Source organism: Bubalus bubalis, chromosome 12, assembly GCF_019923935.1.
Source record: "Bubalus bubalis isolate 160015118507 breed Murrah chromosome 12, NDDB_SH_1, whole genome shotgun sequence".
NCBI classification, from domain to species: domain Eukaryota; kingdom Metazoa; phylum Chordata; class Mammalia; order Artiodactyla; family Bovidae; genus Bubalus; species Bubalus bubalis.
This window is the reverse complement of record NC_059168.1, coordinates 3,329,624-3,354,626: the sequence shown is the minus strand read 5'-3', so window position 1 is coordinate 3,354,626 and position 25,003 is coordinate 3,329,624. Positions and strand designations below refer to the sequence as shown.

Here is a 25,003-nt window from a genome sequence, read left to right as displayed (position 1 = left end):
ACAGCTGTGTTAAGGTATATTCATCATTGATAACTAAACTATACACATTAAGTTTTGACATATGTATGCTTAGGTTTATGTCAATCACTTTGTTATTTGTTGTCTATTGGCGCCATCTGTCCTTTGTTCTTTGTTTTTTTCCAGATAGCACTTTAAAAAAATTATTTATTATTTATTTATTTATTTTGTTGCGTTGGGTCTTTGTTGCTGTGTGCAGGCTTTCTCGAGTTGTGGTGAGCAAGGGCTACTCTTTGTTATGGTGCACAGGCTTCTCGTTGTGGTGGCTTCCCTTATTGCAGAGCACGGACTCTAGGACGTGTGGGCTTCCATACTTGTGTCACATGAGCTCAGTAGTTGTGGTGTAAGGACTTGGTTGCCCACAGAATGTGGAATCTTCCCAGACCGAGGATTGAACCCGGGTCCCCTGCATTGGCAGGCAGATTCTCATCCACACCAGGGAAGTCCCAAGACAGCTTTTGGATTGAGTATTTTCAATTCCTAGTTATCTTGTTTGTTGGCTTGTTTTGTTATTTAGTGGGTAATTTATTTATAGTGAAAAGTGAAAGTCGCCTCCACCTCTTTGCGACCCTCCAGGCCAAAAGGCCTGTAATTCTCCAGGCCATAATACTGGAGTGGGTAGCCTTTCCCTTCTCCAGGGGATCTTCCCAGCCCAGGAATTGAACTGGGGCCTCCTGCATTGCAGGTGGATTCTTTACCAACTGAGCTATCAGGGAAGCCCTTATTTAGAGTACACGTCTTCAACATGTGTGTATGTTAGTCGCTCAGTCATGTCCAACTCTTTGCGACCCTATGGACCGTAGCCAGCCAGGTTCCTCTGTCCTCTCCAGGCAAGAATACTAGAGTGGGTAGCCATTCCCTCCTCCAAGAGATCCTCCCAATCCAGGGATAGAACCCAGGTCTCCCGCATTTCAGCCAGAATTTTTACCATCTGAGCCACCAGGGAAGCCCAATGGATATCTGGATGGATAATTTCAATGGATATTATACTACCCACCATATGCTATAAGAACTGTATAACAGAGACGTCCCTGGTGGTCCAGTGGTTAAGAATCCACCTTGCAGTCCAGAGGACACAGATTCGATCCCTGGTCAGGGAACTAAGATCCCATGTGCCTTGGGGCAACTAGGCCCATGAGCCGCAACTAGAGAGAAAAATCCCTCACATCACAACTAGGACCTGACACAGTGAAATAAATTAAAAAAAAAATTTTTTTTTTTTAAAAGAACCTTACAATAGCATATTTCCTTTTCTCCCCTTCTGAATTTCTTTTTGGCAATGCAGTGGGATTTTTTTTTAAATAATTGTGGTAAAATATACATAATATGAAATTTATCATTTTAACCATTTTTAGATGAACAATTTAGTGGCATTAAGCACATTCACATTATTGGATCACTATCCAACTCCAAAAGTTTTTCAGTATCCCAGAAAGGAACTCTGTACCTATTAAATGAGTCTCTCCATTCCCTACTCCCCCAGCCCATGGTAATCATGTTTTGTGTCTGCTTATTTCACTTAGCATGTTTTCAAGGTTTATCTATGCTGTAGCATGTGTCAGAGCTTCCTTCTTAAAGCTGAATAATATTCCATTGCACATACAGACCACATTTTTTTTGTCCCATCATCTGTTGGTGGACATTTGGGTTGTTCATCTTTGGAACTTATGAATAATGCTGTGATTCCCCTCCTGTCTTTCATGCAGTATTGTCAAACACTTAACTTTTATATATATCATACAGACCTCACAGGGGCTTCCTAGTGGTACTAGTGGTAAAGAACCCACCTGCCAATGCAGGAGGCAAAAGACATAGGTTTGATCCTTGGGTCGGGAAGATCCCCTGGAGAAGGGAATGGCAACCCACTCCAGTATTCTTTCCCAGAGAATCCCATGGACAGAGGAGCCTGGCGGGCTACTGTCCATAGGGCTGTAGAGCTGGACATGACCGAAGTGACATAGCATGCACACACAGACCTCACAGCACACCATTATTACTTTTGCTTAAACAGAAATTGCTTTCTAAAGATATCTAAATAGCAAAACATCATCTATTTATCCACAGTTATTTCCAGCTTTTTATTCCTTTGTGTAGAACCATATTTCCATTCATTTCTTCCCACATTAAAGCATCATTCTCCTCCTGCCTGAAGGATTTCCTCACAGTGCAGATGCGCTGACAATTAATTCTTTTCTGCTGTAGGTAAAGATAAAAAATATCTTTATTTTGCCTTTTTTTTTTTTTTTTTTGCCTTTGTTTTTGAAAAAGTATCCTCACAAAACACAAAATTCTAGATTGACAGTTTAGGGTATTGAATGAAAAAAATGAGATGTTACTCTACTGTCTTTTCACTTGCAATGAGAAATCTACTATTGTGCTTATCTCTGTTCCTTTCTATAGAAAATGTCTTTTTTCCCTCTGTTTGCTTTTAAAATTTTCTCTCTCTTTTTTTTTTTTTGGTGGACCATTTTTAAAGTCTTTATTGAATTTTTTTGCAATACATGTTTTGATTTTTGGCCAAGAGGTATGTAGGGTCTTACCATGGATGGAACCTGTGTGCCCTGCACTGGGAGATGAAATCTTAACCACTGGACCACAGGGGAGTCCCAGGATTTTCTCCTTATCAGTGGTTTTGAGCAAATTGATTGTGATGTTCTTTGGTACAGTTTCCCTCATTTTCTTGTACTTGACATTCCCTGAATTCTTTGGATCTCTAAGTTATAACTTTCATCAAATTTGGAAATTTTTCAATCTTTATTTCTCCAAATATTTTTCTGTTCCGTCTCCTCCCCTCTCCTCAGGAATTCCATCTACATTCACTGATGCTCTTCTGTTTGTTCTTTGTTTTTGCTATTTTTCTCTGTGTGTCTCACATTTTGAATAGTTTCTCTTGCTATGTCTTCAAGATCACCCATTTTCTTTCCTGCAGTGTCTAATCTGCCATTGATTTTATTCAGCATGTTTTCAACCTAAGATATTTTCTTGCCTAAAAGTTTTAATCTGTAAAAGTTCAGCATGTATTTTTTTAAAAAATACTTCCCTGCCTCTATTTAACTTTTTGAATATAGGAATACAGTTATAATTACTGTCTTCTGTCAATTCTAACATCTGTGTCAATGTTGATTGATTAGCAAGGGACAGAGCCTTCTTTTCATGCCTAATAATCTTTGATCAGATGCCAGTCATTGTGAGTTTTACCTAGTTGGATGCTGGATGCTTTTATATTCTTATAAATCTTCTTGAGCTTTGCCTGAGATGCAGTTAAGTTATATATAAAGAATTCTCTCCTTTCAGGTCTTGCTTTGATGCTTCCTCAGGAGTGCTCAGAGCTCTTTAAGGCCAGCCATTCCCCATGACTGAGGTAAGACCTCCCAAGCAGTCCACCCAGTGCTCTATGGCATAAATTTTTCCAAATGGGCTGGTGAAAACAGGCATTCTTCTTCACCCTGCATGAGCTCTAAACCTTTTCTTTCTAGGTCTTTCCAGTGGATCTTTCCCAGCCTTGGGTAATTTCCTCACAGAATGATTAAGATAATCAGAAATCACTAGAGGGACTCTTGGCAGATTTCCAGAGTTCTCTCTCTACTTCTTTGTCTTATGAAAGCTAGATATCTTGATCTTCCTGGATCCTTAGCTTTACCTCCCAAACTTGGAAGTTTGCTGTGCTCCTTCTTCTTACACCATGGCAAAGCATTAAGCTGAGACAATCAGAGTTTACCTTGGATTTTCCTGTATCTCTCAGGGATCTCTGGCCTTTGATACTTGGTATCCAGTGTCTTTAAAAACCAATGCTTTGTGTGTTTTGGTCAGTTTTTTTGTTTCCCTTAGGGAATTCTCATGTACCACTCTTGGTAATTAAAAAGAGGTCAAAATTACCAACAGCCAGAGTGTGTGTGGCCTCACCATCTTCTTATTCCAGGCATCAGGCTGATGAGTCATCCCTGCCAGAAACTGCCCTTCTGATCCTATGGTTATAGGTGCCAGCTGGTCCCTGAACCAGTGCACCTAGCCTGGCGGGCAATGAGGGGCTGCCATGTTCAGGAAGGGACACTTTGTCTAATACACATGAAGGCTCCTCTTGTAACGACAGCCCACCTGATCTCCTCCATTCTGACCCTTCCCCTCTCCAGATGACTACCCTGTCTCCTCAGGCCCACAGGCCCTGGCAGCTAAGCATGGGAAAGGCCACTACCTTCACACGAAGCAGACACAAGGTCTTGGCTGACACAGCATTTGCCTCAATAACACTGGGCTGTGGACAGCAACAGGAGCAGTCAGTCTCTGCGGCCAAAGCAAGGTTACAAAAGCTTCTATGGGTATCCAACAGTGGAAATTTCGGTATCCAAATTTTCCTTTTTAGAAATGGTATGCTAAAAGCATCTTGAAAATTTATGCTTGAAGTCATTTTGATTTTAATTCTGGGTATGTGTTCATGGGTATTAGATTGAAACAAAGGGATGATAATCCATCCCTCTAAAGATTACAGAGGCCAACAACCCTTCTGTTTCCTTTAGAAACAATATCTAAAAATCTTGTTACCCTCAAGAGTACCCCAAGTTTAACTATTCCCTGTATTAGTTTGCTCAAGATGACATAAAATGCTTCAGACGAGGTGACTTAAATAGAAATTTATTTTCTCACATTTCTGGAGGCTGGAAGTCCAAGATCAAGGTGCCTACAGGTTTGGTTTCTGGTGAAGCAGCTCTTCCTGGCTTGTGGATGGCAATCTTCTGGATGTGTCTTCATGTAGCTTTTCCTTTATGTGATGTGTGAAGTGAGAGAGGTCTCTTGTGTCTCTTCCTCTTCTTATTAGGACACCAGTTCTCTTAGATTAGGGCCTCACCCTTACGATCTCATTTACCTTTAATTTCCTCCTTGAAGGCCCTATCTCCAAATACAGACACATTGGGGTTACAGCTTCAACATCTGAATTTGAGGGAGACACAATTCAGTCCATTGTGCTCCCCAAAACAAACACCTTAGTAGCAGGATCACCACTCTCTTTGCCTGACATGGATGTTGGAGTATTCCAGGTCCCCTGCTTCATTTTCATTCTTCTCTCAGGATGACCGAGGACTCTCTGAGTATTTGACTCTAAGATCACCTTTGGGGGAGGGAGAGGTGTCCCTACAAGTGAGCAGTCCCTCCGGACTAGCCTGATTGGGTCCCGTCTCGGAAAGCTCAGAGAGCTGGTCCTTGCAAAGCAACTGCCGCTGCTGCCACCCCAGACCCAAGTCAGGACACCCACTCATGGGGAAAAGTCAGTGTTGCCAGGATTTTATCAAGTCATACTGGGCAAGCTCACTTCTGCCTTTCACCCCTTCCTCTACTCCTGTCCTCTTCCCCATTTCTCCCCTAGCCAGCCTGGCCTCCTTGCTCTCTTCCCTTACAGATGCCTCTGTAACACAGGCGGGGCACCAGGAGCAATACAGCATGGCTGAGGTTCCCAGTTTTTTTGCACATTATCATTGCCTGGGGAGCTCTCAAAACTCCCAATGTCCAGACTGAGAGAGAAAAAAAAAAAAACAACTCCCAGTGTCCAGACTTCATCCTTTATGGATTAAATCAGAATGTGTGTGTTTGGAGCCAGACATCAGTATTCTTAATGAGGAACTCGGTTTTGAATCCCGGCTTCATTAGTTCTAGCATGGCTTTGGGCAAGTTATTTAGCCTTAAATGGAGATAATAGCAGCATCTATCTCATAAGATTGTAGCAACGATGAAATGAGCTAATACCTATGAAGAACTCAGAACAGTGCCTAACATTTAAGGTATGTACTAACTACTATCATTACTAGCTGTGCCCTAAATGAAACTAGTGACTACAGAGAAAAATCCTTTACTAACTCAAGAACTCAGGGATGAGAATCATTATGCTCATTGCCCTAATTGTGAAAGAGAAAAGATTGAGCTATCAGTTACCAAGAACCTCCTTGGTGCAAAGCATGCATTATTTATCTTAATTTTTACAAGAATCTCTCAAGACCAGTATTATAATTATTTATCAGACTAATAACCAAAGGCTCAAAGAGACAGTCAGGTTAATCTAATGATGGAACTGGTACTTACAACCATATTTCTCACTCCAAACTCAGGCTCCTCTGAATCCTCTTTTCAGCTGGCTCTTGAACCATGGTCTTCTATGTTTGCCTTTGCATCGCCCAATTTTAGCAAAAATCCTGCTAAGATAGTTTATCCAGGATCCCTCATTCTCCACATCTGAGAAAAATTCCTCATACCCAATTGTCCCCAGGTGATGTCTGATCACCTCAACCTACTTTCAGCAAGAATCCTGTCAGATAGGTTTAGCCAGAAACCCCTTTGATCCCTGATGTTTCTTCTCAGTAATCTTCCATCCAGCAGCCCTCCACCCTGCTCCTTGGGTGCACCCACTTGTTCATGTTTATTAATAAGTGATTCCACTTCCATACTGAGGTCTCTTTTCCCTTCTTGCAATAGTCCCTGAATAGAACCTTGTTTTTTTTAGCCATTTGACTGTCCATTTCTGGTTTTGCTTTGACAACCAATAGACACACACATGTGCATGCATACACAGACACACACACAACAGAGCTCTGGAGAGTCCCCTCAGGAGCTCCTGCCAGCCGGACTAAGGAAGTCTCCTTGGTAAGGAATATGGAAACAGTTCCAATCCTCGATCAGTAGCAGTTACAACTCAGTATTGACTCGTTCACACTCGTGCCTGTCAACAGCACCCACCACGATCTGTTGTGGCCACGCTGGTCTTGGGAGTCTCGGCCACCAGCCTCCGGATCTGGGCCAATGTGCTGCCAGCTTCCTCCATCTCCCTCCAGATGAGAAACACATCTTCTCTGACCCCAGCTCCTGAAAGGGAAACACGTGTGAGCAAGTGACCGCAGGAGGCTCCAGAACCCTCTGATGGTCTGAGCAGGCCTGGCACACCCTGGCCAAGTTTCTAGAATATTTCTGAACATCAAATTCCATTTTTCCCACTAATTCTTTCTGAGATTCCAGAAGTGAAATCCCTAAGAAAATGCTGTCATCTCAAGAAATCATAAATGCAGACTTTAGGATGCAATAAGTCCTCATAAAGGAAATATTTGTAGCAGCCAGTATATTTTAAGATGAGTTTATTGATAACACTCAAATAAAATAAAGAGTAAAAATATTCAAAAAGCATCCAATGAAAGCCAGAGTTATCACTGTGGGCCAGGGAAACTCAACCGTCTATGAAAGTAATACCCTCACCTTTCTTGACCAAGCTGAAACTTTCTGCTCCTCTGAAACCACCTTCACAACTTGGTATTTTTCCCTAATGTGCTAACAATTCTTTGGCCTCATTTTCTGGAACTCTGCTGTCTCAGTTAAGGTTTTGGTCTGGCTGTGTGTCTTTTTTTTAATGATATGGCTAAATTAAATATAGGTATTTATATCATTGTAGCAATCAATCATTCAGTCAACCTAAGTTCATCCCATGGGTAAGAGGTCCAAGGCTGGGACAGAAGGTCTGCCTCCACTAAGATCCTGGCTCTAACATGTGAGTAGTTTGAGAGGTTAAGGATGGTGTAGGAGCAAGAGGGAGATGGGTATGACTATAAAAGTGCAACACGAGGGAACCTGGGGCGGCATATTGACAGCATCAATATCAATATGCTGGTGGGGATATCATCCTATAGTTTTGCAAGATGCCACAAAGAGCAGGTGGGTGGGACTTGCCCGGTGGTCCAGTGGTTTAGACCTCACCTTCCAATACAGTGAGTGTGGGTTCGATTTTGGGGAGTTAAGATCTCACATGCCTTGGTATCAAAACACCAAAATGTAAAACAAAGGCAATACTATAACAAATTCAATAAAAACTTTAAAAATGGTCCACATTTTAAAAAATATATTTAAAAAAAAGAGCATGTGGGCATTTCTTACAGCTATAGTTCTTTCTACCTACAGTTCTCTCCACCTTGTCTGCTGTGGATACGAGGTCAGTGGCAACTCCAACCACACTTAGCAGATGCCACTCACCCATTTTCAGTGGCATCTGTGGGCCCAGCCACCACCTGGCACCACTTAAGGCATCGTGGGGGCTACGGGGGAGTCTCTGCTTTGGGATGCTTCTAAAAGGTTGTGTAGATAAGAATTTAGCAGATGTATTCTCTAGTTTTAAAGATTCCATTTCATAAAAGTTTATCCCCCACCCAAAAAAAATGTACACAACAAATCTATTTCACAGACTGTATGCAGTTGGCTCAGAGAACACTGATGCTTTTACTTAAAACTGAGTCCCAATTCTCTAATGATAAATACCTTTTCAGAGTACCTGCTATGTGCCTGGCATTGTGTTTAGGGCTTTCTAAACATTTTCTCATCTCTCTTCACCACAACTCTGCAGGCAAATTCTACTCCTGTTTCTGTTTCTCGGCTGTGTAAATGGAGGCAGAGCTAGTTGTCCCAGCTCATACCAAGGTCAAAAGTGGTAGATCAAAGTATCAAATCCAAGTTGGTGTGACTGTACCAACTCAGCACCCTGACTAGTTGTCCTGGAAAAGGGATGACTGGTTTATAGAGGCCCCTGCAGCCCCTTCCCCAGCAGATGCTGATGGCATCCCATTTTACAGTCCACAGATGCCCGAGATCCACAATCACAGAGAACGAGGGACCACCATCAGGTCTAGGAGATGACATAGGAGATTTATCCACCCCCAAAGGACTGACCCTAAACCACCAGGACAGACCGGGGCAGGCCACAGTCAACGTTCCTGACTCTTAAAATGTAGTCCAGAAGGGCATGGTGAAGTTGAGGGACACCAGAGCTTTGCCCTCCTGAAAGACTGAACGAGTGAGGCAGTATTAATAGCCATATTCATTAAGAAGCAAGTGACGATCCCTGACAGAGATGGATAGCCACCAGTGCTCTGCAGCCATCAACAGCCCCAGGAGTGAAATGTGATGAGTGCCCAGCTCCATGCTGGGAACTCCAAAAATATCGCAGGCTGCTGCCAATTGCAAACCTGGAGCCCACAGGACTTTCTGACCCTGTGACAGCAAAACTGACTTCCAGCTGCTTGCTTCAGCCTAGACGTGTTAAGTAGCAGATTTCTCTCATTAAAAGTCTCAAATGAGTCAAGGCTTTCCATTTTCCCCAGGTTTGTCAATGATATGTCAAGAAGTGGACCACTCCTTCAGCATCAAAGGAAAAGCTTCCAAGGAAATACAGTGGCCACTCACTGATCCAAGGACAGGAAAGTGTGTTTAAGGGGCAGCAGTGAGCTGGGATGTGCTCCCCTGACCAAGGAGTCACTAAACTATCACTCCACTGGTTTAGTCGTTAAAATTAGGCAGCTACACATTCCAACACTGGGGATCGGGAAACAACACAACTCAAAACGACCCACCTAGGGCCTCCCTAGTGGTTCAGTGATAAAGAATCCGCCCACCAATGAGGAAGACACGGTTCAATCCCTGATCCAGGAAGATTTCACATGCTGGGGAGCAACTAAGCCTGTCCACCTTAACTACTCTGTGCTCCAGAGCCTGGGAGCGCCAACCACTGAGCCCACATGCCACAGCTACTGAAGCCCATGAGCCCTAGAGCCCTGTGCTCTGCAACAAAGACGAGCCACTGAAATGAGAAGCCTGAGCATGGAAACTAAAGAGTAGTCCCCGCTCACCACAACTAGAAAAAAGCCAGAGCAGTAACAAAGACCCAGCACAGCCAAAAATAAAATAAACAAATAGAATTATATGGCAACCCACTCCAGTACTCTTGCCTGGAAAATCCCATGGACGGAGGAGCCTGGTGGGCTGCAGTCCATGGGGTCGCTAAGGGTCGGACTCGACTAAGCGACTTCACTTTCACTTTTCACTTTCATGCATTGGAGAAGGAAATGGCAACCCACTCCAGTGTTCTTGTTTGGAGAATCCCAGGGACGAGGGAGCCTGGTGGGCTGCCGTCTATGGGGTCACACAGAGTTGGACACGACTGAAGCGACTTAGCAGCAGTAGCACCCATTTAACTATGTTTGCTTTAAAAACAAACAGAATGAAACAAAACCACCTAGTAGACAAGAAAAAAACACAGGCAATAAAAAGCTTAACTTAGAAGGTAGAGGGGGTTTTTTATGACTTTTAAAAAATATTTATTTGGCTGTGCTGGGTCTTAGTTGCAGCATGTGGGATCTAGTTCCCTGACGAGGGATCAATGAACCCAGGACCCCTGCACTGGGAAGTCAGAGTCTTAGCCCACTGGACCACCAGGGAAGTTCCCAGAAGGTAGAGGTTTTATTTCAAGTTATCCTACAGGCAGTCAGAAAGGGCTGTCATTTTTATCTGGGTCACTTCTAAGGAACTTAGCTGGAAAATCAAAACAACTGCAGCCAAAGAGACAGCCCTGCTGAAAATAGAAGAGTGTGGGGGATGAGACACAAGAAATTTCAGTATTCAGAAAGCTCTGTGAGTTTGAATTTCTCCAGGTCAAACCAGAGAGGAGATGAAACCACAATGGATTCTGACCATCAAGGTATAAGCCATCTAGAGACCTGTCATGCACAGCAACAGGATCTGTGCCTTAGAGACACCAAGGTGACCTAAAAGATCCTCCAACCCAAAGGACTCTCTCCCCTCACCAACCCCTGACATCCCCCTAGGCCTTGTGGCAACAACTTGAAGGCTCCCAGAATGCTGACACCAGTTGCAGCTAGGGTCACATCAAGCTGCTGTTTGTCATTTGTAGCCGGTACAGACTTTTCAGACTGGCTAGTTCAACATATGAGTGAGACTCGGGTCAGGTATGTTTTGACGTATCAGGGGAAGAGCCCACAGAGTACCTGCCACCAAACACCATCTCCCTGTTAAACTTCCTTGTCTCACCTGCAGCATAAAGTCCAGTTGTCAGAGTCCAATTCATTAATCTTTTAAAATTTAATTAATTAAATAATTTTTGACTGTGTTAGGTCCTCGTTGCTGCATGCAGGCTTTCTCTAGTTGCAGTGTGCGGGCTTCTCATTGCAGTAGCTTCTCCAGTTGCAGAGCACAGGCTCAGTAACTGTGGCACATGGGCTTAGTTGTTCCATGGCATATGGAATCTTCCTGGACCAAGGATTGAACCCGTGTCCCCTGCATTGGCAGGTGGACTCTTAACTACTGGACACCAGGAAAGTCCCCATTATTCTATTCAGTTGGCAAATATTCATTGAGCACTTAGTATACATGGTGAGTGGACACTGTCAAGTGAACAGGGCCCTGCTCCCTGAGCTGGCATTTAAACCCAGGGGTCAAGGCCCCCCAGGACGGATGTCCCTTCTAATAGTTTGCCACCATGAACCTGGCCAGAGCACTGTCCTCCCAGCCCTCCAGGGCCCCTGCATCTGCCTGTGCTCCCAATCAGGGGCTCATAGCCCACCACCGCACTTACCCAACCCCACCCTTCAGTCAAGTCACCGGCCTGATTCCATCATCAAGCTTCACCCAGCCTCTCCGTGAAACAGCCATCTGCCTTCTGCCCCTTCTTAATTCTCATGAAATGAACCAGCCACAACCACAGCTCTCAGTGCTTTTGTGCCAGGACACACTCTCAGGCTGCACGCCATTAGACAGGCTGGCGCCATATGCAATTCCTGGCTGCCTGGCATGTCAACCTCCAATTCCAAAGAGCACAAAGAAGCATCGGGCAGAGATAGTGAATTAGTGTATCCAGACCTTGAATCCAGGAGACCTAAAATTCCAAGAGACCTAAAATTATAATATGGATCTGATAAAAGGGGACATATTACATCCATACAGGGATTGAAAGAGGTGAAATTGGTAGTTTTTGTTATAATGGAAAAATTCGCAGTTCTTTGTGTTAAATTACATATTAAGATATTTTGCTCAGTCTCGCCCTGTGGAAATTAACCACTAATTCAGTTCAGTTCAGTTGCTCAGTCATGTCCGACTCTTTGTGACCCCGTGAACCGCAGCACACCAGGCCTCCCTGTCCATCACCACCTCCCGGAGTCCATCCAAACTCGTCAATTTAAGTCAATACTTCACAAACACAAGGCTTTATTTTTAGTAAGCAGCTGCTAACAACACAGCTCACCACACAGCACTGTGTCCAGGGCCATCCTGGGGCCGAGAGCTGTGACCTACAGCTTTTCTATGGTATCAGCCTGCAGAGTTGGATTACAGGTTCTGTTTGCAAGGGCATAATGTCTCTTCTGTCTTTATATCCTCCAAGGCACTCAGCACAGGATCCAGAGTTTCCAGTAAGAATTCCTATCCTTCCTCCTTTTATTTTTTATGAAGAAACAATGACCAAGTACCTAATATGTTTTTTCCTCAAGGAATTGCACTGTCTCATAACTGATAGCCCCTAATCATGCAAGAAACTCTTCTGAATGGTATATAACAGACTGATATCATTTGAGCATATGGCTGTGCCCTAGGTGTGCTGGATATTGACAGTGACATGCCCTAAAGCAGTAAGTTGTTTACTTTTAGATCTTCATGCCACAGCAAGGGAAGGTTCACCTCTCCCTCCAATATCTGAAATATTAGCAATACCAGGGGCAGGAGAAGAAAGGTGATTAATAGACTGTGAGCTCATTAGTTTGTGGCCCTTTCCCCATGGCCAGGACTCTTGGGGGAGGAACTGGCCCCCCCGGGTGGAAATTCGGCTGACTGCCTGAGCCCTAAATCCCTACTCATTTTAAGGATATAAAAAAGCTGAAGATGACTCTCAAAGGCTGAACTTTCAGGAAAACATGGCACATCTCTTTTCAGAAAGTGATGAATCATTTAAAAATAATAATAAACAATGAGGTGATTAAAATTCCAAGAGACCTAAAATTATAATATGGATCTGATAAAAGAGGACATATTATATCCATAAAGGGATTGAAAGTGGTGAAATTGGTAGTTTTTGTTATAATGGAAAAATTCACAGTTCCTTGTGTTAAATTACATATTAAGATATTTTCCTCAGTCTTGCCCTATGGAAAGTAACCACTAATTCAGTTTAGTTCAGTTGCTCAGTCGTGTCCGACTCTTTGTGACCCCATGAACTGCAGCACGCCAGGCCTCCCTGTCCATCACCAACTCCCGGAGTTCACCCTAACTCATGTCCATTGAGTCGGTGGTACCATCCAACCATCTCATCCTCCATCGTCCCCTTCTCCTCCTGCCCCCAATGTTTCCCAGCATCAGGGTCTTTTCCAATGAGTCAGCTCTTTGCATCAGGTGGCCAAAGTATTGGAGTTTCAGCTTCAACATCAGTCCTTCCAATGAACACCCAGGACTGATCTCCTTTATGTTAATTTAAAGCAAATAGACTCATTTCACCATGTTGATAAACATCTAACATTTTCATGGAACAATGAATATATGTGTTTCACAATCAACACAATGTCTTAAAAGCAATTTCAAATCTCAAGTGTGGGTAAATCTTAACAGTTGGCTATGGTTTCATCTCCTGGGGTCTCTTTCTTCTAAGTGGAACACTATAAAATGCAAATGGAATGCAGTCTAATTGTCCAATATTCACATAGAAAATATGAATATAAATCATCATTCTTCTTCCCATGGTAGAAAGCAAGCAATAAAGGGGTTCCCTGTGGAAAATTCTTCAAGAGATGGGAATACCAGACTACCTGACCTGCCTCTTGGGAAATCTGTATGCAGGTCAGGAAGCAACAGTTAGAACTGGACATGGAACAACAGACTGGTTCCAAATAGGAAAAGGAGTACGTCAAGGCTGTATATTGTTACCCTACTTATATGCAGAGTACATCATGAGAAACGCTGGGCTGGAGGAAGCACAAGCTGGAATCAAGATTGCCGGGAGAAATATCAATAACCTCAGGTATGCAGATGACACCACCCTTATGGCAGAAAGTGAAGAGGAACTAAAGAGCCTCTTGATGAAAGTGAAAGAGGAGAGTGAAAAAGTTGGCTTAAAGCTCAACATTTAGGAAACTAAGATCATGGCCTCCGGTCCCATCACTTCATGGCAAATAGATGGGGAAACAATGGAAACAATGACAGACTTTATTTTCTTGGGCTCCAAAATCACAGCAGATGGTGACTGCAGCCATGAAATTAAAAGACGCTTGTTCCTTAGAAGAAAAGCTGTAACAAATCTAGACATTATATAGTATATTAAAAAATGGAGACATTACTTTACCAACAAAGGTCCATCTAGTCAAAGCTATGGTTTTTCCAGTAGTCATATATGGATGTGAGAGTTGAACCGTAAAGAAAGCTGAGCACTGAAGAATTGATGCTTTTAAACTATGGTGTTGGAGAAGACTCTTGAGCGTCCCTTGGACTGTAAGGAGATCAAATCAGTCAATCCTAAAGGAGATCAGTCCTGAATATTCATTGGAAGGACTGATACTGAAAGCTGAAACTCCAATACTTTGGCCACCTGATGTGAACTGACTCATTGGAAAAGACCCTGATGCTGGGAGAGATTAAAGGCAGGAAGAGAAAGGGATGACAGAGGATGAGATGGTTGGATGGCATCACCGACTCGATGGACATGAATTTGAACAAACTCTGGGAGTTGCTGATGGACAGGGAAGCCTGGCATGCTGTAGTCCATGGGGTGGCAAAGAGCTGGACACGACTGAGTGAACTGAACTGAACTGAGACCTTCCCATATATCAGGTGAAGATGTATCTTAAGGGAAGAAGAAGATTGAGTGTAGGTGGGCAATTCTTAAACCTTAAACTGAGATCCTATAGTTATCATGGGAAATTAAATTACCAAGTGGAAGCCAAATTGATATCCTAAGACTTTGGGGTTCCCTGAATAGGAACTTTGTCTTCTATTCCTTTTGAATTTCCTCCTCACCCCTATTGAGACTCCAAAGCACACACAAGGCATTTAATAAGTGCTTAATTAACCAGAGGACTGTCTCAGAGTAGTATTAATAAGAAATCCAAGGCAAGCCATTAGGAGGAGCAGGACTTTGGAGATAATTAAAGTCTCAGCCTCATAATCTGTAATGTGGCAATAGTTTTGGAAGTGCAGCTGCTCCGGCTCCATCTATTGAATTAAACTGAGTTCTCGGGGAGCAAGAAGGAGACCTCTGAGAGAACTGCTCTCAGTAAACCATAAACAGGCACCAGTCGGTGCTTCTAAATTAAATTACCGCTTAGAAACAAAGAAGTGATGCCAAGTCTGAGTGATGGGCCTGCAAAATTTAAATACCTAATTCAAGATCACAATGTCTTCCAAGGATAAGGACTTGGTTGCTTTTTCTCCTTAAGCCAGACAGGCAGAACATACCTTAAAATAAGTAAATTTTGGTTTTGTAATACCTAGTTTCTTTCATGCATTTTTCCTTCACCAACACACAAAAAAGTTTAGTTTCCGAAGGTAGAATCAGCCAAATTTTTACAGCCACACCATTTCTGGACTTCAGAACAATACTGTGGAGCAGAACAGATTTCCTAACACCATTTTGCCAGGCGTATTGGACACAAAAACTCTCTCAGAAAATCATCATCTTTTCCTATTACCCGAAATTCACTCCTTTTCTTTTTTTTTTTTTAACCCCCCACCTTTTTTTTTTACCCCACACTATATAGCATCTTAGTTCTACAATCAGGGATTGAACCCACGCCCCCTTCAGTGGCAGCTCAGCATCTTAACCACCGGACTGCAATGGAATTTCCTTTTTTCCCATATTTTTAAAATTGAGACACAGTTATGATATACAGTAAGTCTTTGTTGTTTATTTATTTTACATATAGTCATGTGTATCTGCTAATCCCAAACTCCTTATTTATCCCTCCCCTACCCTTTCCCTCTTGGTAATCACAAATTTGTTTTCAATGTCTATGAGTCTATTTGTTTTATAAGCAAGTTCATTTGTATCTCTTTTTAGATTCCATATATAAGTGATATCATATGACACTTGTCTTTCTCTGACTTCACTAAGTATGATAGTCTCTATATCCGTGCATATAAAGTCAACTAATACCTGACAAAGGAGCCAAGAATCCTCGATAGAAAAATTATAGTCTCTTCAAAAAATGGTGTTGGGAAAACTGAATATTCACACGTAGAAGAATGAAACTGGACCTCTATCTTATGCCACTCTTCAGATCAACTCTAAACGGATTAAAGGCTTAAACTTAAGTAATTTAAACATTTTGAAACTGTAAAACTACTAGGAGAAAACACAGGGGAAAAGCCCCTTGATACAGGTTTTGGCAACAATTTTTGGGGGTAGGACACCAACACAGCAAGCAACAAAAGCAAAAATAAATAAGTGGGGCTATATCAAACTAAAAATTGTCTCCACAGAGAAAGAAACTATCAGTAAAACAAAAGGCAACCTACAGAATGGAAGTATAATAGATACTTACCAACCTTTTATCTTAGGAGGAGTTAACACAGAAAATGTAAAGGAACTCAAACTACTTATTAGCAAAAGCACAAACAACCCAATTAAAATGGGCAAACGACTTGAATAGATATTTTTCCAGAGAAGACATACAAACGGTCAACACATACATGAAAAGGTGCTCAACATCACTAATTATCAGGGAAAAACAAATCAATACAAGACATCAGCACAAACCTGTTAGAATGGCTATTATAAAAAGGTAACAGTGTTGGTGAGAATGTAGAGAAAAGGCAACGTTTGTGCACTGTTGCTGGGAAATGTAAACTTGTGAAGCCACTACAAAAAACAGGATGGAGGTTCCTCAAGAAACTGAAAATAGAAGTATCATATGATCCAGCAATCCCACTTCTGGGTATATAACCAGACAAAATGAAATTACTGTCTTAAAATGACATCTGTACTCCCATGTTCATAGCAGCATTATTTATAACCGTCATAACATGGAAATAACCTAATTATCCACTGACAGATGAATGAATTTAGAAAATGTGATTTTATATTTTACTTTTTACGGGTATAAAAATTTAAAACATCTATCTATGCAATATTAATCAGTCATGAGATAGAAGGAACCCTGAGGGCAGCTAAGAGAAATAAATTAGAAAGACAAAATGCTATTATGATCTCACTTATATGTAAAAACAAAAAAAGCCAAAGTTGTAGAAGAGGAAGTAGAATGGTTGTTGTCAGCGGCTGGGGTGAGAGAAATGGAGAGAAATTGGTCAAAGGGTACAAATTTCTAGTTATTAGATGAGTAAATCCTGGAGATCTAATGTACAGTGTGGTGACTATATTTAACAATACTGTATTATACATTTGAAGGTTGCTAAGAGGATATTTAATGCTCTCAAAACACAAAAAATGTAATTATGTGAGGTGATAGATGCTTTAACTAAGCTTATTGTGATAATCATTTCACAATATATGTGTATCACACCATCATACTGTACATCTTAAACTTTTACAATACTATATGTCAGTTGTATCTCAATAAAGCTTGGTGGAATAAAAGAAACTCCTAGGCAACCAGGCCAAAAGACAAGTCACTTATGAAAGAAAAAAAATTAAGCTGGCCTTGGAGTTCTTCTCGGCAGCATGATCTATGAGAAGATACTGTAGCACAATCCGTAACACACAGAAGACAAACAAAATGTGAGCCAGAACTTTCCATCCAGCCAAGATGTCTTAAGTATAAAGAGGTAGAAAAGAACATTTGGAAACATTGGGGATATTTTTTCTCTGATTCCCTCCTTGGAGAAACTATTAGAAGATAAACTTTAGCCAACCAAGGGATGGCTTGGGAAACCAAAGCAGATGGACTGCAAGTCAGAACTAAATGTACTTAATAGAAGAATTAAAACAAACATGAGAATTGGAATGACAGAAGTAAAGGTAAACAAATTCAGTCTTTAAGTTGCTTACTTGGGGGTAATAACAGTAGAGTAACCCACAGGATGATGGTTATGACAATAACAAGTTATAAATTATTGACTGGTTAACTATGTGCCAGGTACTGCTTAAAACACTGTGTGTGCGTGTATATATACACACAGTGTTTTATACAGTGTACACACACACACACACACACACACACACACACATATATAAATATATTCCTAACAACCCATAAGGTGAACATCATCGTGCGTGCTGCATGCTCAGTCACTTCAGTCATGTCTGACTCTGTGCAACCCCATGGACTGTAGCCCACCAGGCTCCTCTGCCCGTGGGATTCTCCAGGCAAGGATACTGGAGTGGGTTGCCATGCCCTCCTCCAGGGGGTCTTCCCAGGGATTGAACCCAAGTCTCTTATGCCTCCGCAATGGCAGGTGGCTTCTTTGCCACTAGTGCCATGAGGACAGCCCCAAACATCATCATCTCCATTCATAAATAAGAAAGCCAAAGATCAGATTAGTTAAGTACCTTAACTAAGATCACACAGCTAAGCGATAAATCCAAACCTAGGTCTGGCTCCAAAGCCTGGGCCTTTAATTTTACTGCATTTGAGTTCCCTGAACATAGTACAACACTTTATTTCTCTCCGCCTCCTCATCATTTAACACAAATAATATAATATACAGCAATATGCTCCTCAGGTGGCACAAGGGTAAAGAATCCACCTGCCAATGCAGGAGATGCAAAAGATGCGGTTTGATCCCTGGGTCTGGAAGATCCCCTGGAGAAGGAAATGGCAACCCACTCCAGTATTCTTGCCTGGAGAATCCCATGGACAGAGGAGCCTGGTGGGCTACAGTCCATAGGGTCATAAAGAGTTGGACATGACTGAGCAACTGAGCACATGGCACATAAACAGTAATATAATATAGTATAATATAATAATAATTTATTAGTCCCATTTTATAGATGAGAAAAGGAAGCAGAAAGGTTAAATAACTTTCCCAAAGTTACACAGCTGCTTAAGTGATGATGCAGCTAGAGTGGCTCTAGAGCAAAACAATCCAATACTAATTCAATAGGTGAACCACATATATAATTTCTAATTTTCTAGCAGCCACAATTAAGTTAGAAAGAACTTAATTTTATCAATAATATTTGATGCAATGCATATTTTTATGTTATCAGTTTGACATTTAATCTATATTAAATAGATTTTGTGATAATTCACATTTTTTTCACGTGGTAATTTGCATTTTTCCCCACTCAATCTTTGAGATTCTAGGTGCATTTTTCACTTACAGTGCATTACCTTTTTTTTTTTTGCCACTCGGTGCAGTTTGTGGGATTTCAGTTCCTGGAGCAGAGATTGAACTGGGCCCCCCAGCAGTGAAAGTGCGGAATCCTAATCACTGAACCACCAGGGGATTCCTTACAACGCATCTCAAATTGGATTCACACTTCAATGCTCACTAGCCACATGTGGTTGGCGGCTCCCATACTGAACAGAGCAGATCCAGACCTATATGTGTCACCAATTTAATAGCATGCCAACTCTCCGTTTTCCATTCTCCAACACTGATTCCTGAAGTGTTATTTTATAGAATAAAAAATAGCAACTGGATATATTATCTTCCTTCAGAGAAAGCCCATCCTGGGGTTAAGGTTTCACCTCTATAAAAGGTCATATTTATGCTTATCATTCAGTTCAGTTCAGTCACTCAGCTGTGTCCAACTCTTTGCTACACAAAGACTGCAGCATGCCAGGCTTCCCTGTCCATCACCAACTCCCAGAGTTGGCTCAAACTCATGTCCATCGTGTCAGTGATGCCATCCAACCATCTCATTCTCTGTCATCCCCTTCTCCTCCTGCCTTCAATCTTTCCCAGCATCAGTCTCTTCCAATGAGTCAGTTCTTTGCATCAGGTAGGCAAAGTATTGGAGCTTCAGCGTCAGCATCAGTCCATCCAGTGAATATTCAGGACTCAATTCCTTTAGGATTGACTGATTTGATCTCCTTGCAGTCCAAGGGACTCTTCTCCAACACATGTTCAAAAGTATCAGTTCTTTGGCACTCAGCTTTCTTTATGGTTCAATTCTCACATCCAAACATGACTACTGGAAAAACCATAGCTTTGACTAGACAGACCTTTGTTGGTAAACTAATGGCTCTACTTTTTAATATGCTGTCTAGGTTGGTCATAGCTTTTCTTCCAAGAAGCAAGCGTCTTTTAATTTCACAGCTGCAGTCACCACCTACAGTGATTTTGGAGCCCAGGAAAATAAAGTCTGTCACTGTTTCCATTGTTTCCCCATCTATTTGCCATGAAGTGATGGGACTGGATGCCATGATCTTAGTTTTTTGAATGTTGAGTTTTAAGCCAGCTTTTTCACTTTCATCAGGAGGCTCTTCAGTTCCTCTTTGCTTTCTGCCATAAGGGTGGTGTCATCAGCATATCTGAGATTATTGCTATTTCTCCCAGCAATCTTGATTCCCTCTTTGCTTCATCCAGTCTAGCATCTCACACGATGTACTCTACATGTAAGTTAAATAAGCAAGGTGACAATACACAGCCTTGGCATACTCCTTTCCATGTTCCATGTCCAGTCCTAACTGTTGCTTCTTGACCTGCATACAGCTTTCTCAGGAGGCGGGTAAGGTGGTCTGGTATTTCCATCTCTTTAAGAATTTTCCAGTTTGTTGTGACCCACGCAGTCAATGAAACAGAAGTAGATGTTTTTCTGAAACTCTCTTGCCTTTTCTATGATCTAACAGATGTTGGCAATTTAATCTCTGGTTCCTCTGCCTTTTCTAAATCCAACTTGAACATCTGGAAGTTCTTGGTTCATGTCCTGTTGAAGCCTGGCTTGGAGAATTTTGAGCATTACTTTGCTGGCATATGAGATGAGTGCAATTGTGTGGTAGTTTGAACATTCTTTGGCATTGTCTTTCTTTGGGATTGGAATGAAAACTGACCTTTTCCAGTCCTGTGGCCACTGCTGAGTTTTCCAGATTTGCTGGCATATTGAGTGCAGCACTTTCACAGCATCATCTTTTAGGATTTGAAATAGTTCAACTGAATTCCATCACCTCCACTAGCTTTGTTCATAGTGATGCTTCCTAAGGCCCATTTTACTTCTCATTCCAGGTTGTCTGGCTCTAGGTGAGTGATCACACCATGGTGGTTATCTGGGTCATGAAGATCTTTTTTGTATAGTTCTTCTGTGTATTCCTGCCACCCCTTTTTAATATCTTCTGCTTCTGTTAGGTCCATACTGTTTCTGTCCTTTATTGTGCCCATCTTTGCATGAAATGTTCCCTTGGTATCTCTAATTTTCTTGAAGAGATCTCTAGTCTTTCCCATTCTATTGTTTTCCTCTATGTGTATTGTTGGATCATATTTTTTATGTTCATCTGTTCTCCCTGTATTTTTCTCTTCCCCATCTCCTTCCTCCACCTTGATGCAGGTATCAGGAACACAGCAAAGTTGCCCCAAAAAAGGCAGAGCAGAAAGAGGAAACAGCCTGCAAGACATTCTGGCTTTTTCTATTGAAGCCTAATCCCATCCCCCACTCCAAGGAGAGGTGCTGGGGTTTACAAAGCAGGTAGCTTTAAGAAGCAATAGGAAGAGAAGCGGTATCCCAGATTAGAAGGAGATTCCCCCTGGCTTGGGGAAGAAGAGAAGAAATCCCCTTATCCTGGGATAAGGTGAGAACTGGCTCTGAGTCTCTGCAGCACCCTGGGCCTTCGTCCCAGGGTGAACGGTGTGGGGGGTAGAGTCTACAAAGGACTCCCACATCCAAAGCCACCATGCACAGGAATAGCAGAGAACTGCTCAGCATGGAGTGACCATAAGACGGGCATAGGGGATATTTATAGGGCAATTTGCAGGAACAGATATCCAACTACTAGAGTTGCCTCCTGATGCCTTAGCACAGCTGAGGATCTCCAAGCTGTGGGAAAAGCTCAGGAGTCATCCCTGGGAATGACTGGGGTTAACTTTCCCCTAATCTGCTGCGATAGTAGGGCACTGGAATCAAACATTAAACTGAATTCTAGAAACCAAAGAAAGTGGCCAGCCTTGGACTTGCACCCTATACACACACAAAGAGAGAATGGAATATTATTCGGCCTTTAAACAGAAGGAAATTCTGACATGCTATTACATGGATGAGCCCTGAGGACATGTGCTAAGTAAAATTAGCCAGTCACAAAATGACACATGCTGTGTGATTCCAATTACCTAGAGCAGTCAGATTCAGAGACAGGAAGCAGAATGGCAAATGTTGGGGGCAGGGCTGTGGAGAGGGAGAAATGGAGAGGTTTTTTTAATGGGTACAGAGTTTCAGTTTTCCAAGAGGGACGAAGTTCTGGAGATGGTTGCACAACACAGTGAAGGTACTTGACACTCCTGAGTTTAGAGAATGTACTTAACACTTTAAAAATGGTTCAGATGATAAATTTTTTTTTGGCTGTGCCACTTGGCATATGAGATCTTAGTTTCCCGACCCAGGATCGAACCCATGCCCGCTGCAGCATGGTGTCTTAACTACTGGACTGTCAGGGAAGTCCTTATGATGATAAATTTTATGTACATTTTACAACAGTTTTTAAAAACTATTATCTTGACTACAGAGGTTTATAGCCTTGATGTAGCGCATGGGATGAGGGGAACTCACGCTCTGGAAACCTCAAAGTCAGAAACAGCAGGACATTTCTTTCAGTTGCCAGTTCGCTTCTCTGAGCACTGCTCCTCCAACCCCGCACTTGACAGTATGTCTTTTCTACGTAACAGAAGGCGGAATTATCTCCAGAGGAGACTAGAGAGGGCCTTGAAGAAGCTCAACTGATAAATGCTTGAGACAGATGATGGAGAGACAGGGAGGGGGAACTGATCAGGGCAAGATTGGAGAACTGCCTCTGAGCCTGAGTGAGGCTGAAAAGCACACATTTTCCAAACCAAAACCATCTCAAGGATTTCTGGGCAGGGTTTTTTTTTTTTTTTTTTTTTTTTTTTGAGTAGGAGAGGTAGGTTCTGAAATGCTGGCATTTCTAGGACACTGTGATGGATTGAAGGGACAAGATCACATATTTAGGATTTGAGATTCTCTCCCTAGTTCAGAACATGTGATCACTGAGATGGCATTAGAATGGCAGGCCACACCCTGAGGACCTCATTCTAAGAAAATTGTTTTTATCTGTAATTTGATTTGTATGCTTCAAGGTAATTGGAAAGAGGGTAGTTGTTGAAAATGTAAGCTATGCAGACAGAGACGCTTCCCTTTATAACAAGTTGCCAAGGAACACATAGGCCTGAATTAAACCCCATTTACGGTCACTGGTGTGCCTTGGGGAGCTGGTGACATCTCACATTCTTTACTTTGACTGATTCATTGCCCACTAGGTGTAATCTTATAAATTACTTTCAAAGGCATACATCCTAAATTAATGTTTTTCTTAGATAAGCAACAATTTTGCTTACCAACTGACATTTTCTCAAATCCCCTGGAGATGTCCACCTCACCATGAGAGCAAAGGTGTAAGTGACCCAAAGCAGTGACCCTGATGACCTCAACTGGAACCTCTCCCCTGCTCTGGGGCGACCCAGAATCTGAACTCACAAAGTGTGTGTCAACCCCTGAGCTGCAAATGCAAGTGGCTCCAACGCAGTCCCAGGGCCCTTCTCTCTGGAGCCTCTGCAACACTGTTATGTAAACAGAGGGAACTTGCAAACATGTGTACCCTGCACTTCTTCCCCAGCCCCAAACTACCCCCAAAGAATAGTTCCTGGCTGTTTGAAGCTAGAAATCTTTCTGATGATTATCATAAATGAGCGGGAAGATAGGGGTTGGGATAGGCTTTCTCAGACTTCTAATGCCCTCTGTGCTGGGTCATCTCACATTCCCACAGGAGCTACCTTCCCTGCTCCACTCCTCTCAGTGGTGTTTACTCAGTGTATTTCCAGCTTAGCAATCTCATCAGCTCCCCAAAGAAACTCCCATCTGCTGCTTTCGGAGGAAGCTTCTAGAACTGGATTCCTGAATCACAGTACTATTTCTCACTTATTTCCTGAGCTTGTTCTCAATGCCTATTAAACTCTCTGATCACATCTTTTGAATGAAAGAGGAAGTTCATTCAGCCTCCAGAGTTTCCTATATGCCCTTGGCCCTCACAAGAGGCAGGATCATCCAGCATGTACATCTAGAAGCACTGCCAGCCCTGACGGGGAGGCAGCAGAAAACCCACAAGAAGTGAGGGCATCCTCATTATAGCTTCCAGATAACCCGGGCCAGAGCAGCTCTGCCTGTCCAAGAATGAAGACCGCACTGACACGCCTGGGGCCGTGTCTCTAGAAGTTTCCCAAGCTAGGAAACACATCTCACTGAGGCTACTTCCTCAGGTAAAACACTTATGCCTGGTTGCCAGGCTGCCAAATGCTCCATTAACATCTATGAACTCTGCCCCGTACCACATGAATAATACAAAAGATACGGTTAGTCTCTCTCCCTTGTGCTTTATTTTTCAAGGCCAGGGATCATCTGGAGTTATTAAGACATAAAGTACACACTTCTTTTTGACCCCAGATACCTGGAGGGAGTTTTCCTTTCAGTTTCCTTGAATTCCAAGTAATCACACTGTCACCATCCTTAATGGGAAAGGCAGGAAATTCTACACACTCTGTTCTCTCTGCAAATGCATGGAATCTGAAATAGGAAGAGATTTGCCACATTAGGCTAGTAAGTGCACATGCCTATTCATTCTCCCAAGGCTGTGAATTTGCTCTTCTGTGGTGCTAAGAATCTTCCAAGTGTTCACTGCTTTCCCCTGTACCTTGTCAATTCCTACAAACAAAAGACAGGAAGGCAGAACAGAACAGAGAATTGAGAAGCCATTGGGATTTTAACTGATGACTCTTCTGTTTCATTAGAGGACACTTAGCTCAACCAAATGGTATTTACTGATCCTGGAAAAATGATACCCTGTGCTGAGATTTATTCTTTTGTTCCCAGGGTTCCATCATGTCAACACAGTTTTGATAGCCAAGAAGCTAATGAGGGGCCAGACAGTGCCCATAGTCCTGAGGGCTCAGTGTTGAAATTTGGTGATAACAGGCACCATTGGCTTATCTGATGGGCTGCTGATGGGCTTCAGTCAGCTTTAACTCAGCAAACACACACTGCCCCCAGGACCTGAGCATAAGGACTAATGAAAAGAATTCA

General features: G+C 42.4%; 1 protein-coding gene across 5 annotated transcripts in view; it reads right to left on the bottom strand.

Annotated features, from left to right (window-relative positions):
* VWA3B (von Willebrand factor A domain containing 3B) overlaps positions 1–25,003 on the bottom strand; it is a 169,272-nt gene that overhangs the window by 115,240 nt on the left and 29,029 nt on the right. For 4 of the 5 annotated variants that reach the window (XM_025260668.3, XM_025260670.3, XM_025260669.3 and 1 more), the window contains exons 7-8: positions 24,372–24,487; positions 6,739–6,864 (exon numbers count right to left, since the gene is read on the bottom strand). In XM_025260668.3, coding sequence (XP_025116453.3) covers positions 6,739–6,864; positions 24,372–24,487 — 242 coding nt within the window. The remainder of the gene's footprint in view (positions 1–6,738; positions 6,865–24,371; positions 24,488–25,003) is intronic. The other variant, XM_025260678.3, reaches the window with a different exon arrangement.